Below are 12,955 nucleotides of genomic sequence, written 5' to 3'. Positions count from 1 at the left end.
TGGTAGTGGTGGTGGGATTGGTGGTGGTGGTGGTATTGGTGGTGGGGGTATTGGTGTTGGTATTGGTGGTGGTGATATTGGTGGTCGTGGTGGTGGCATTGGTGGTGGTATTGGAGGTGATGGTATTATTGGTGGTATTGACGGTGGTGGTATTGGTGATGTTGGTAGTGGTATTGGTGGTGGTATTGGTGGTGGAATTGGTATTGGCTGTGGTGGTATTGGATTGGTGGTGGTATTGGATCAGTGGTGGTGGTATTGGATTGGTGGTGGTGGTATTGGATTGGTGGTGGTGGTATTGGTGGTCGTGGTAGGATTGGTAGTGGTGGTGGGATGGGTGGTGGGGTTATTGATGGTGGTGGTATTGGTGGTGGTATTGATGGTGATATTGATGGTATTGGCAATAGTGGTAGAATTGGTTGTGGTGTTGGTGATATTGGTACTGGCGGTGGTATAGGTAGTGGTATTGGTGGTGGGGTGTGATTGGTGTTGATAGTGGGTTTGGTGGTTGCAGGGGTATTGGTGGTGCTGGTATTGGTGGAGCTGGTATTGGTGGTGGTATGGTGCTGGTATTGGTGGTGGTAGCATTGGTGATGGTATTGGTGCTGGTATTGGTGATAGTGGTGGTGGTATTATTGATGGTATTGGTGGTGGTGGTATTGGTGGTGGTATAGGTGGTGGTGGTATTGTTGATGGTGGTGATATTGGTGGTGGCATTGGTAGTGGTGGTTTCGGGATGGGATGGGATTGGTGGTGGGGGTGGGATTGGTATTTGTTGTGGTATTGATGGTGGTATAGGTGGTAGTGGTATAGGTGGTGGTGGAATTGGTGGTGGTTTAATTGGTGGTGGTATTGGTGGTGGTATTTGTGTGGTGGTATTGGTGGTGGTATAGGTGGTGGTGGTATTGGTGGTTGTGGTATTGGTGGTTTTAGTGGCATTATTGGTATTGGTGGTGGTATTGGATTGGTGGTGGTGGTATTGGTGGTGGTGGTGGTGGTGGTGTAGTGGTGGTGGTGGTATTTATAGTGGTATTCGTTGTAGTGGAGGTGGTATTGGTGGTGGTGGTGGTATTGGTGGTGGTGGTGGTGGTATTGGTGGTGGTGGTGGTAGTATTGGTGGTGGTGGTGTTAACAAAAGAGGCTTTTGAAAACAACCCATCAGGTGGCTTAATACAGATGCTATGTAACACAGGTCTGCTGTTGTCAGCTTCGGCCCATTAGCACACGATTATGTGCTACCTGGAATTCACATGACTTATTTCGCTAATCATTTCTAAATCCGTTTTACTTTGGAGGGGGTTGAAACAGACACAAAATAATGCAGGGTTAAAGTGATTGAAAGCAGGAACCCATGTTAGGGATGGTCTGCTGCTTAAAAAAACACAAGCAGTTTCAGCTGAATCAGCGCATGTCCTGCCTGCAGGAAGGGAGCTCAATAAAGTTAATAGTGCTTACAGACTGAATAACAGGTCCTGTGTAACAACCAAAGTAAAGAGGCCAGTAGTGCTGGAAGGTTACAAATGAAGACAAGGAAGTACTAAGGAGGGACTAACAGGCCTTTTAACGAATCGAAAGGCAGCATTTACAAATGACAATGACACTAGCCAATGAAAATATGGGAAGAGAGTGGGCGCGGCTTCTCTCCCATACTCTACTACAGCAGTCTCGCAAAGCGAGCAGTTTATGCGTGCTGCCACTAGGCTCGACCTAAAAAAAAGAGCAGTGCAAAATAAAATAAAAAGTTTGTAACAGAACTCTGTAATAAAAAAAACAACTAGACCATCTCATTAAAACAATGTAACTTTCAGTGTGTTTCTTTCACTTACATTGCACAACTGATCAAATGCTCATTTAACCCCTTCAGCGCGGCGCGGATTCCCGCGCCACGCTGAAGGTTCTGTGCGCGGGCGGGGCCATGACGGAGCGGTTCCGTCATGCGCACAGCGCAACCGTCGTGCATGACGGAACCGCTCCGTCATGCGCGTCGAAGGGGTTAAAAAATGTAAAGTTAATTTTTATTTGTTTATCTTAACAATGGACAATAACCAAATAACACCTTTTCATCTAGTTGTCGTAATCTTGTCTTTTTGGATGTGCAAAACAGCGCTTATGCTGTACTTCTTTGCTTTTTTATCCACCCTTTACAAATTCTCCCCATAGCTGCACCACTTTCAAGCCCACTTATCAGGTACATCTTTTTTTATCATTGTCCTCCACCATTTACCTAATCTCCCCACTTTATAATACCACTAGTAACAGGGCAATATATAGCCTTTTTGTACAGAAACAAGTCATAACACTTTAACAGACTTTCTACAACTTACATAGCACAACTACTCAGCAAGCTACAACTTACAACAAAAAAAGCTTATTATTAATCCCATTGCCGAAACCTAATTTGTTTACTAATGCTTGTTAATAATGCAGCTTGACACAGAATGGTTGATGTTAACATAATTATTTTTAAGGGCATGGCTATCTATTCTAATAACGTTTGATTAATACAATTATTATATGAATTTTTTAAAGTAATTAAGCATTTAACATGGGTTCGATTGAGGAACTTGTATGTTTTAACATAAATTAATTCATATACATGTGATGAAATATTTAACATGTGCTAGTTTTAGGGATTCCATACTGTTTTATCTTCTTTTAATCTGCCTTATTTCATATTCCTATAAATAAATGTTTTTAAAATGTGTGCTCTAAGGGTGAATGTATGGAGAGTGTTAGTGTTAATATTGGAGTAAGTTTTATGCGTCAGGGTTAATGTGAATATATAACAAGAGATAGAAATAAAAGGTCTAAGTAATTGTTTTAAATATTACAGGTAAAGGGTTTGAAGTAACAGTAGGTTGAAATTATATACCTGAACTAATGGTGGTCGAAATAAAGACAACCATTCCACCAGATAAACCAGAATGTTAAGAAACTAATTATGCAGGAATAGTAATCAACACATCGTAATGAGCACATGTGCAAAATAAAGACAAAAAGACAGTCTACCAAACAAAATTGTCATAAGCCAATTAAAAGCATGAAGTACAGTCTACACATACAATGCATTTGAAACCCTCTATTCATCAATAAATAGCACATAATACAGTTTAGAAACAAAATGCAATTGGAAGGGTTTTGCTAAAGTGCCATCTTACCTCCCCTTTTCTACCAAAAGAAGCACTTCCAGCTTGTTCCCATTTTGACTCGCTGTACTCGTTGCTAAACAAAACATATTAAAAACACTAAATCAAAATGACTTTATTAGGTCTAACCATACCATAAAACCACAAAACATGAATATAAAAACATCAGTAGATCCATAATCTTCATGTGACTGAAAAATAGGCAGGGCATCCATAAGCAATAGAACACAATAATGGATAATCGATAAAATCATGAAAAGCCATAAGGACTGATGAAAAAGATTATTAAAATGTTACACAAGAACAGGGCCCCCTGCTTTATAGTACGTTGGATATAGACAGCAGTAGAAAAAAAAAGATCTTTATAGTAGGCAATGTTTCCAAATAAGTAAAAGCCCCTCTACAGTAACCTCTTTTAAGGCGGGTAACAAATAGTGTTTTCTCAACAGTGAATCAAATTTGCATAAAAACAAATGTAGCGTCATTTGTGCTGAGCACTCATTGCAAGCGCACGCTGGTGAGGGAAATAGGAACCCTGTTAAAAACACTTGTTTTTCATCATTACAAATAAATCTACTTAAAGTTATTAATACTGCATGAATGTAAAGTAAATGCAGTCAAATTAATGGAATAGGATTTAGCAGTATGTAGCGTGTTGTTATTTTAAAATGTCCCTCTGGGAAATTGTAGATGTGTTTTTAGTTCTAGTTTGCACTAATGCAATGTTTTTTCAACACTAGCTCTCTTGGTCTTTCTGCAGTCTGAGATTAGGTGAAACCGCGTAGAAATAAAAGGTGGCCAAGAATGTGACATCAATAATAACCATCCCATCTCAAACTTGGCGGTATCATTTTAGCGTATTGCTTAGGTTAGATGTGCATGATACCATAAGCCTGGATACCCTACTACACATAACGTAGGTTGCAAATATGAGGCAGAAACCCGGTTAGACATATGTGTCCCTCTAATAAACACCACAAAATGCTAGCAAGAAGGAATTTTTACAGTTAAAAGTTAGCAATAATGAATGGCAATAGAATGGCATTTTCTTATTACTCATAGTACAGCAACCATTGCACACGGATCCCTATTAAAAAACTATTTGAGTGTATGTACTTTAAGCTTCCAAAAAAACACCTCATTTTTTATTTTAAAAAAACGTTTTCCTAAAATGATTTTAACTCATAAGGTTTTCCAGGAGTAACAACTACAGCTTCTTAGCTGTAATCACGCAAACCTGTGAGAGTTCCTAAAATGTGGAAACAAACACTGAAACTCATGGGGAAAACGTGCAAACAAACTTTCAAATGTCGTTGCAGATTGGACCCAGCCCTTCAACACAAATATGGACAAAACAAACAATAAGTTGGTTTTAACATATGGAGCATACATGTTTATTTAACTTTTCACTAGAACTAATCGCTGCAAAAAATAAAAAATAAAATGAATCATGCATGTAATCTAAAGATTCCAATCCGCCCATATAGGAGGCAATCCTTGCTTCATGCATGAGCTGGGGTACAAAGCTTACTTTGTAAACAAAGTGAAGTGCCGGTGCCCCTCTCAGGAGGCCAGTGCAGTCTGCACCCTCAATGTCCCTTGCCAGGGCTGCCAATAGTAGAACCAACACAATTACTAATCATCACACTGGGACAATTATGACAATTCAGCCTATTCCAGGCCACACAAAGCTAAAGAATGGCTTGGGCGGCAGGTAATAGTAATTTTTAATGTGTACCTGTTAGAAAGTGGTTCTGACCATCTGAGCCGCCCGGATATTTTGCTTTTTGAACACCTACTTGTTGAGCTTTTTCTGTGGGAGTGCCTCGTAAGTTGGGACTCACCCACAGTGAACTGATGATGATAGAGACTTCATGTGGATTTTACCGGTGTCCCCCTGGTGAGAGTAGGCTGCTGCGCTGCAGCCGGAGTAGGGGGCACCGGGCTCCTTAGATGCAGACACATGTGTACATGAGTATGCACAAGTGTAGAGGCTGCACAGGGGAGATTCCTGGTGTGCGCAGCTCAGGAGCAGGTACAGATAGAATGGTGTGGCAGGAATTATGCAGAGCTGGGTGGTGGCATGGAATAGGCTTGATACTGTGGGAAGAAACAGGTAAAGGACAGTCAGGGTGCTTTACTGTTTTCACTGAAGGAACACTCCATTATTCTCCTATGGAGATGGGCATCACAGGGGGTAGTTTCACTTCCCTAGGGCCTACAAATTTCAGACATGCACCAAAGTTCACCGTAATGTATGTGAGAAGAAGTATTCTGCTGAGTCCAAAGCCATGTCTGTACTGCTTTTGGGACATCCCAAAATTTCATATTCCTCTGACTCACCTCATAACCAGAGCATGGCTGAGTGTGACCCTGCCAGGCTAGATTAATGAACTTCCTCCCCAAGCTGTAGCATCAGAGACTTGGCCCTCCACGGCAAGCATTACACAGGTTAAGGTCTCCTCTCCAAGAGGGAGAGAAGGTGGGTGGAGCTACAGGTTATCCATCAGCAACTGTCACCTGGTGCCAGGCACCAAGCTGCTCTGGAGAGAAGGCAGCAAGGGGCTTTTCAGAGACCATGTGGCATGAGACCTCTGGACGTCGACATTTTGAACTATCCCAGAGGCCTAAGCAGGAAGGAGGGAGAGGGAGAGGTGATGTGTCACTGCAGGATAGGTCAGCAGAGCCCCATTCCAGCCCCCTCCATTCTTTTAAAAGGGCTTGCACAGGAAGAGTAGCTCTCTCTGGGGTGTGGTTAGCGGAGGAAGACTGGTGCTGGAGCCTGGCACCATGGGCAGTTGGAAGGAAGAACCACCTGGCTGTCCCAGGACCATGGATTGTGCCAAAAGGGGAGTCCAGGACCAGTGAGCAGAAGCCTGGGCCTCTGCCCAAGGCGAAGAGAGGCCCGGGAGAGCCAGGTGAAAGGCTGGTGCAGGGAGCCAGTGAATACAGCTCCCTGCTGAGTTCACCCTCTTGGCAGCCAGGAGGGCAAAAGTACTCCAGAAGGCCAGAGCTGGCCATCCGGAGCAAGAAGAGGCCGAAATGATGAAAATCGGCCATCTGGGGGCCGAGATACACCCGCCAGAAGGTAGACGACCTTTGACCTCTGAGAGGACCGACAATGAAGCTCGTGGGGCTCCGCCAAAGGTCGGGGAACGCCATGGCACCGCCCGTGAAGGTGTCCAGGGGGTACCAGGAGCCTACCCTGGCCCCCCGAAGAAGTGGAAGCGTTGCGCTCCCCGTGAAGTGAGCTCCAGGGGCCCGGGACCCCCAACTCCAGGCCCCGCCGAAGTTGAAGTCGGGTAGCGCCATCGCGCTCCCCATGAAGAGTTCTGGGGCCTGGGACCCCCAACTCCGAGACCCTGTGGCTGCAGTATGGAGGGGGGGAGCGCCGCCGCACTCCCCCGAGTGAGCAAAGCTGAAGCACCGTCGCGCTCCCCGTGAAGACCCCTGAGGGGCCCAACCCCCCAACTCCGGGCCCCAGTGATGCCAAGAGGAGGGGGGAGCGCCACCGCACTCCCCTGCGGCAGGAGGAAGGTGGGGGAGTGCCGCCACACTCCCTCGAGGACCCGCCGGTTAAGATGCAGCCGCCATGTCTCCCACGGCTGCACAGGAGGGTGCGGACCAGATGGTGAGCTAGCCGGAGCAGCCGGGGGTGGGCTCCACAGGCTGCAATCATCTCCCCATGAGCCGGAAATGCAGGGTGCCCAGGTGGGACCTGGCCCCTGAGAAAAGAAGACGTAACAGGAACGACCAGGGGGTTGGCTCCCCGAGCTGCTACAAGCTTACCTGACTTAAGGGGTTTGGGTGGGACCGGGCCCCGACAAGGTCGTGAAGCAGTGTGAGGCCACCCGTCGGGCAGCGCGGCTCTTCCCAGAGAAGCAGGAGAGCCGCTGCTCTGTTATGCAAGAAAAGGAAGAAAGCCCCCCATAATGCCCTACAGTGTTCATAAAGGCCTGCAGAGAAAAGCAGCTTGTTCTCGGTTTTTGGTGGCTTCTGGAGGATGGGGTCACCGACAAAAGCCTGCCAAGGTGCAGGGGGAGCTCCAGGAGCACCGCAGCCTCCCCCAGCACAATGATGTAAAGTCCCTCCCTAAGTCTCTGGGGGACTTGGAAGAAACAACCCATCTAGGGCTCAGCTATGCCTCAATATTCTCCTGTGGCTGGAACTTTTGTTCTTCAGCTGGCGGTGCTTTTGCGATTGCATCGAGGTGTGAAGGGCTGAGCTGGGGATGTCTGGAGAAGGGCATCCTCTGTATGGTGAAGAGGTGCAATTGCATGAAAAGTGCAGTTACCTAATGGTATTTCTTCTGAGGGACTGAAAGTCACATGTGTAATGTGAAGTCATAAGCAAAGTGGGGTTATGTTGCTGGACATTCCTGCTAGGGTGTCTGGCTCTATATACTTAATCCTGTAATTATAACTGTGTTGCCTTTTAGGGGCTGTGATTGCAATGCATTATAACTGTTATCAGCTATGATAAGTACCTCATTTTAAGTGATGCCTAAACATGTATTCTTGCTGCTGCATTAGGTGAAGAACAACCCAGTCTGTTAGCCACTACGATGTACAGGTGTATACTGTAGGGTCAGTATGAGATGCTCAGTCAGGGTTATGTGTCACCATGGCAGGTGTACCCATTTTAAATGCTTGTTGAGATAATGGGTGGGTCGCCACTGGGATGGTGTCAGTGGGCAAGGCCCTCACTCCAGGTTATGTTCAACCCACTGCTTTAGGGGGCAAGATGATGTGCATACATGGGAGTGGTGGTACTAGTCCCCACCCCCCCTGCGGGAGGGTTGGAAATGTTATGCAATGTCAAAAAGTAATTCCAACAGCTTATGTATATTTGTACATTGTTGCATAGTATTGAGTAGTGTGCATGTTTATTAAATATACTCCTTCTTTTATAAAGCAAAGTACAGACTGGACAATTAATTATTGAGTGTTATTTCTGCTTACTGGTAAATGGCGATTACTAGCCTACACCACCTCCCTTGAGTAATCTTAGACTGCTCTGCAACAATGCCCTCTGAGAGTAAAACGCTACAATGGTGTGTTTGGTTCCCAGTGAAGGACAAATGTAGTTATGTAAGTGTAGGGGTGGAGAGTGGTGCCCCAGAGAGGGGTAATCAGGTGGTGGAAGCAACCTTAGTGTCCCCGGGTGGGGTGAATATTGTAACCCTTGCTGCCTTACCTCCAAACATGGACAAGTACAGGCAGAGGCCTAAAGTGAATGGGACTGATTTTGAGGCTATCAGCGACACAGGGGCTAGTGTAACTATGGTCCTGGACGAGCTGGTGCCTCCAGGGAGGTTGATACCTGGTGAGTTTCACCAGGTGATTTATGCAGACAGCACTATTAAACTCCATCCTATGGCTGTGGTGGATTTAGAATGGGGGTGTGTGACAGGCCCTATGCAGGTAGCTGTGTCAAAGGTGCTCCCAGTCCAGTGTTTACTGGGCAATGATCCTGAAGCCTCTGTGTGGTCAGAGGTGGAGAGACGAATCCATATGAAAATATTGGCGCTCCCTGAGTGGCCATGTGCTGTGACTAGGTCACAGACTAGCCAAAAGGGAGGGGCTTGACACTTGGACCCTGGAACAAAGGGCTAAGCATCTACGGAAAAGGGTACTGGGCCTGGTGAGCCAGCCCAGGGAACCCCAGAGGTGCAGGAAGAATCTAACCCTGATGGGGAGGATCTGGCTTCTGAGGGAGGGACTCCATCCCTGCCAGAACTGTCAGATTTGGCACGACTGACAAGAGCAGGTGGACCCTCCATAGAGGAGTTCAATAAGGGACAGCGAGACTGTCCCACCCTTGAGAGCTTGAAGCGGATTGCTCGTAAGTAAGAGGAGGGGGATGACAGTGGGTTTCAAAAACTCTACTGGGAAGATGGACTGCTTTATACTGAGGCCAGAAACCTCAAGGAGGGGGCCACCAGGAGGTTGTTGGTGCCCCAGAAGTACAAAGAATTCATCCTGACTTTGGGTCATGATATCCCCTTGGCAGGACATTTGGGATGGACAAAGACATGGAACCGGTTGGTAAACCATTTCTACTGGCCCTATATGTCTAAAAAGGTAAAGGAGTTTTGCAGCTCCTCTGTCACCTGTCAGACCAGTGGCAAGGCAGGGGGCAAGACAAAGGCTCCCCTAATACCACTGCCTTTGGTTGGGGTTCCTTTTGAAAGGGTGGGTATGGACATTGTTGGTCCCCTGGGCCCACCTACTGCATCATGGAATAGGTATATCTTAGTATTAGTGAACCATGCTACTGGGTACCCTGAAACAATCCCTCTTAGAAGCATTGCTGCTCCTGCAGTGGCTAGAGAACTGATTGGTGTGTTCATCAGAGTGGGTTTTCCGAAAAAGGTGGTATCAGATATGGGCACAAACTTCCTGTTCAGCTATCTGACTGCTATGTGGGATGAATGTGGTCTCAACTACAAGTTCACCACCCCCTATCACCCACAAGCAAATGGTCTTGTTGAGAGATTCAACAAATCCTTGAAGGGCATGATACATGGGTTGTCAGAGAAACTCAGGAGGAGATGGGATGTTCTCCTCCCATGCTTACTGTTTGCCTACAGGGAGGTGCCACAGAAAGGGATTGGTTTCAGTCCCTTAAGGGATTGGTTTCAGTCCCTTTGAGTTGTTTGGACACCCTGTGAGGGGACATTGAGCCTGCTGAGAGAGTCTTTAGAGAAGCCTCTTAAAGAAGCAAAGGACAATGTGCTTGACTATGTGCTAGGCCTGAGATCTAGAATGGCAGAGTACATGTACAAGGCAAAGAGGAAACTGGAGGCCAGCCTGGAGCTCATGAAGCGCTGGTATGATCAGAAGACTACTAGGCCCGAGTATACTCCATGACAAGTGGAGTGGGCCCTCTCCAATCTTAGAAAAGAAGGGTGAGGGTACCTATTCAGTTGACCTTAGTATCCCCAGGCACCCTCATAGGGTCCTGCATGTGAATAGATTAAAACCCCACCATGACTGGGCAGATATGACCCTGTTACTGGTCACTGATGAGGGAGTGGAGGAGGAAACTGAGCCGGTGCCTGACTTCCTCTCCAGTAATGTGCAAGATGGGTCAGTGGAGGGGGTTGTACTCTCCCCCAAGTTAACAGAGCAGCAGCACAGAGACTGTAAGCAAGTGCTGGAGCAGTTTGCTGGCCTGTTCTCTTTGACCCCAGGCATCACTGAGTGGTGTGCGCACCACATTGACACTGGTGACAGCCTACCTGTCAAAAATAAACTGTACAGGTTGTCTGACCATGTCAGAGCCAGCATTAAAGCTGAGGTTGCTAAGATGCTGGAACTGGGGGTAATTGAACCATCTGAGAGTCCATGGACCAGTCCAGTGGTGCTGGTACCCAAACCTAATCCTTAGTGGGGACCCAAGGAGTTAAGGTTCTGTGTGGACTACAGAGGATTGTATGCAGTCACAAAGACTGACGCTCACCCTATACCTAAAGCTGATGAGCTCATTACAGGTCAGGGGCTGCTAAGTACTTGAGTACTTTTGATTTGACTTCAGGTTACTGGCAGATTGCCCTCACTGATGGAGCAAAGAAGAGGTCAGCATTCTTCACACCAGAAGGACATTATCAGTTCAAGGTAATGCCCTGTGGCTTAAATAATGCACCTGCCACCTTCCAAAGGTTGGTGAACAGGGTGTTGTCTGGGTTGGAACAGTTCTGTGCAGTATACCTGGATGATATAGCTGATACAGTTCTACCTGGGGGTATAACTTAAGCCGTCTAAAAGACATGCTTCAGGCCCTACAGCAGGCAGGCCTGACTATCAAGGCAAGTAAGTGCCAAATAGGGCAGGGTAATGTGGTGTACCTAGGCCACCTGGTAGGTGGGGGCCATGTACAGCCTCTCCAAGCTAAAATCCAAACTATTTTGGATTGGACATCTCCTGTTACACAGACTCAGGCCAGGGCCTTCCTTGGACTGACAGTGTATTATAGAATGTTTGTTCAAAATTATGGGACCATTGTGGGGGCTCTAACAGAACTCACTTCTAAAAAGAGGCCCAAAAAGGTGTACTGGACCCCAGAGTGTCTGAAGGCTTTGACACTCTGAAAGTTTCGATGTGTTCAGCACCAGTGTTGCTGGCCCCTGACTACACAAAATAATTTGTGGTCCAGAGAGATGTTTCAGAACAAGGGATTGGGGCAGTGTTGTAACAGCTAAATGAAGAGAGCCTTGATCATCCAGTTGCCTTTATTAGCAGGAGGTTTCTCCCCAGAGAGCAGAGGTGGAGTGCCATTGAGAGAGGCTTTTACTGTGGTTTGGTCCCTGAAAAAGTTGAGACCATATTTGTTTGCGATTCACTTTCGTGTTAAAACTGACCACAGGTCTCTCAGAATGCTCATGCAGATGAGAGGGCAGAATCCCAAGCTGTTAAGGTGGTCCATTTCCCTACAGGGAATGGACTATACAGTGGAAAACACAGACCTGGGGTTGCCACGCAAATGTGGATGGACTTTCCAGGTTTTTCCATTTAGCTGATGAGGACTATCAGGGGGTAGGTTAGTAACCCCTCACCTTTTGTTCGGGGGGGCTGTGTTACAAAGACATCCTGTGCCGTGGGCACCCTTCAACTTTTCGCTGACTTGTACAGGTGGTAACGGACTCTGACTGACCCTGGGCTCTTCCTAGCCAGGCCCAGGGCCAGTACTATGCTGAAAACACTTAGAATACAGTGAAAACACCTACATACACTAGGGTACACTAAGAGTTGGTTTACCCCTGTGATTGGCATTACCTACCCCTTAGGGGCCTAGTACATATTAGGGCAGGGGGATTGAAACTACCTATCAGTCCCTAGTACATAATAGGGCGTGGCAGTGTAGAGGCCAGCAGACCTGCTCTGCACTTGCATGTGTGCACTGCTGAAGCCTGAGGTTATTTTTAAAGTGGCTCTGTGTGGCAGGACTGCTTTTAAAAAGTAAATTATGCCCAACGTCGACTTTTGTGTTTGGGGTACTTAAAAATAGTTAACCTACAATGTTTGGGCATATTAGGTACCCCCAGGGTCTCTGTTAGGTGTCCCAGGGGTAAGGCGTCAGGTATCCATTGGGTGGACCCTTATAGAAGGAGTTTTATAGGCCCTGGGTAAAGTGAAATTGCAAATTTCACTCACCACATTGTGGTGAAGTGCTACCCAAAATCGACTTTGATGATAGGAGCACTGTGGAGGGAGGATCTGCAATATTTGTACATATTCAGAACCCCTAAAGTCTCACCTAGGTGTTCGTGGGGTGGGGGGTCCTGTAGATATATGTAGCGTACTTATAAAATATGTTTTTATAAGCCCTGGTGCTGGAAAAATGGCCCAAGTCAGTTTTCCCATTGCAAATCCCATGCCATAGGTTAACATTGGAAAAGGTTATTAGTTAGTAACTGGAGAAAGAAAAGCCATAAAACTAGGATTGAAGGACTTAGTAGAACGGTAATAATAAATCCGGCAATATTGTATTTTTGAATTTATTGTGAAATGTACAGACAAGAAGTTATAAGACGTTTTTGTCCATAAGCCAAAATTCAACCCTGTACTGCTCTACCCTGATTGGTCAGAGATAAGTGGGTGAGCCTGGCTGCTTTGAAGAGTTGGTAAATGATCCCTGGGGTTAGGAATCCTCTCTGGGAGGAGAGGTTGCTGGGCATAGGAATGCCAGAACATGGGGAGGAGTTGTAAACCATGGACTTCAAGAGGAAGGGGAGGTCCCCAGTGTCATTTACAACTCTCCTCTTTGACCCAAGGCAGATGCTAGGCTTAAGAAAGGAATAAGCAGATTCA

At 46.5% G+C, this 12,955-nt stretch overlaps 1 protein-coding gene across 3 annotated transcripts in view; it reads right to left on the bottom strand.

Moving 5' to 3' along the window:
• The window catches only part of ARAP2 (ArfGAP with RhoGAP domain, ankyrin repeat and PH domain 2), a 1,345,662-nt gene that overhangs the window by 472,502 nt on the left and 860,205 nt on the right, over nt 1-12,955 (bottom strand). For all 3 annotated transcript variants that reach the window (XM_085642300.1, XM_085642298.1, XM_085642299.1), the window contains exon 19: nt 3,156-3,219. In XM_085642300.1, coding sequence (XP_085498426.1) covers nt 3,156-3,219 — 64 coding nt within the window. The remainder of the gene's footprint in view (nt 1-3,155; nt 3,220-12,955) is intronic.

The sequence above is a fragment of the Triturus cristatus genome, chromosome 2_2 (assembly GCF_964204655.1).
Source record: "Triturus cristatus chromosome 2_2, aTriCri1.1, whole genome shotgun sequence".
In the NCBI taxonomy this organism is placed as follows: Eukaryota; Metazoa; Chordata; class Amphibia; order Caudata; family Salamandridae; genus Triturus; species Triturus cristatus.
Note: the sequence above shows the minus strand (reverse complement) of the source record. Positions and strands in the feature narration are given on the sequence as shown.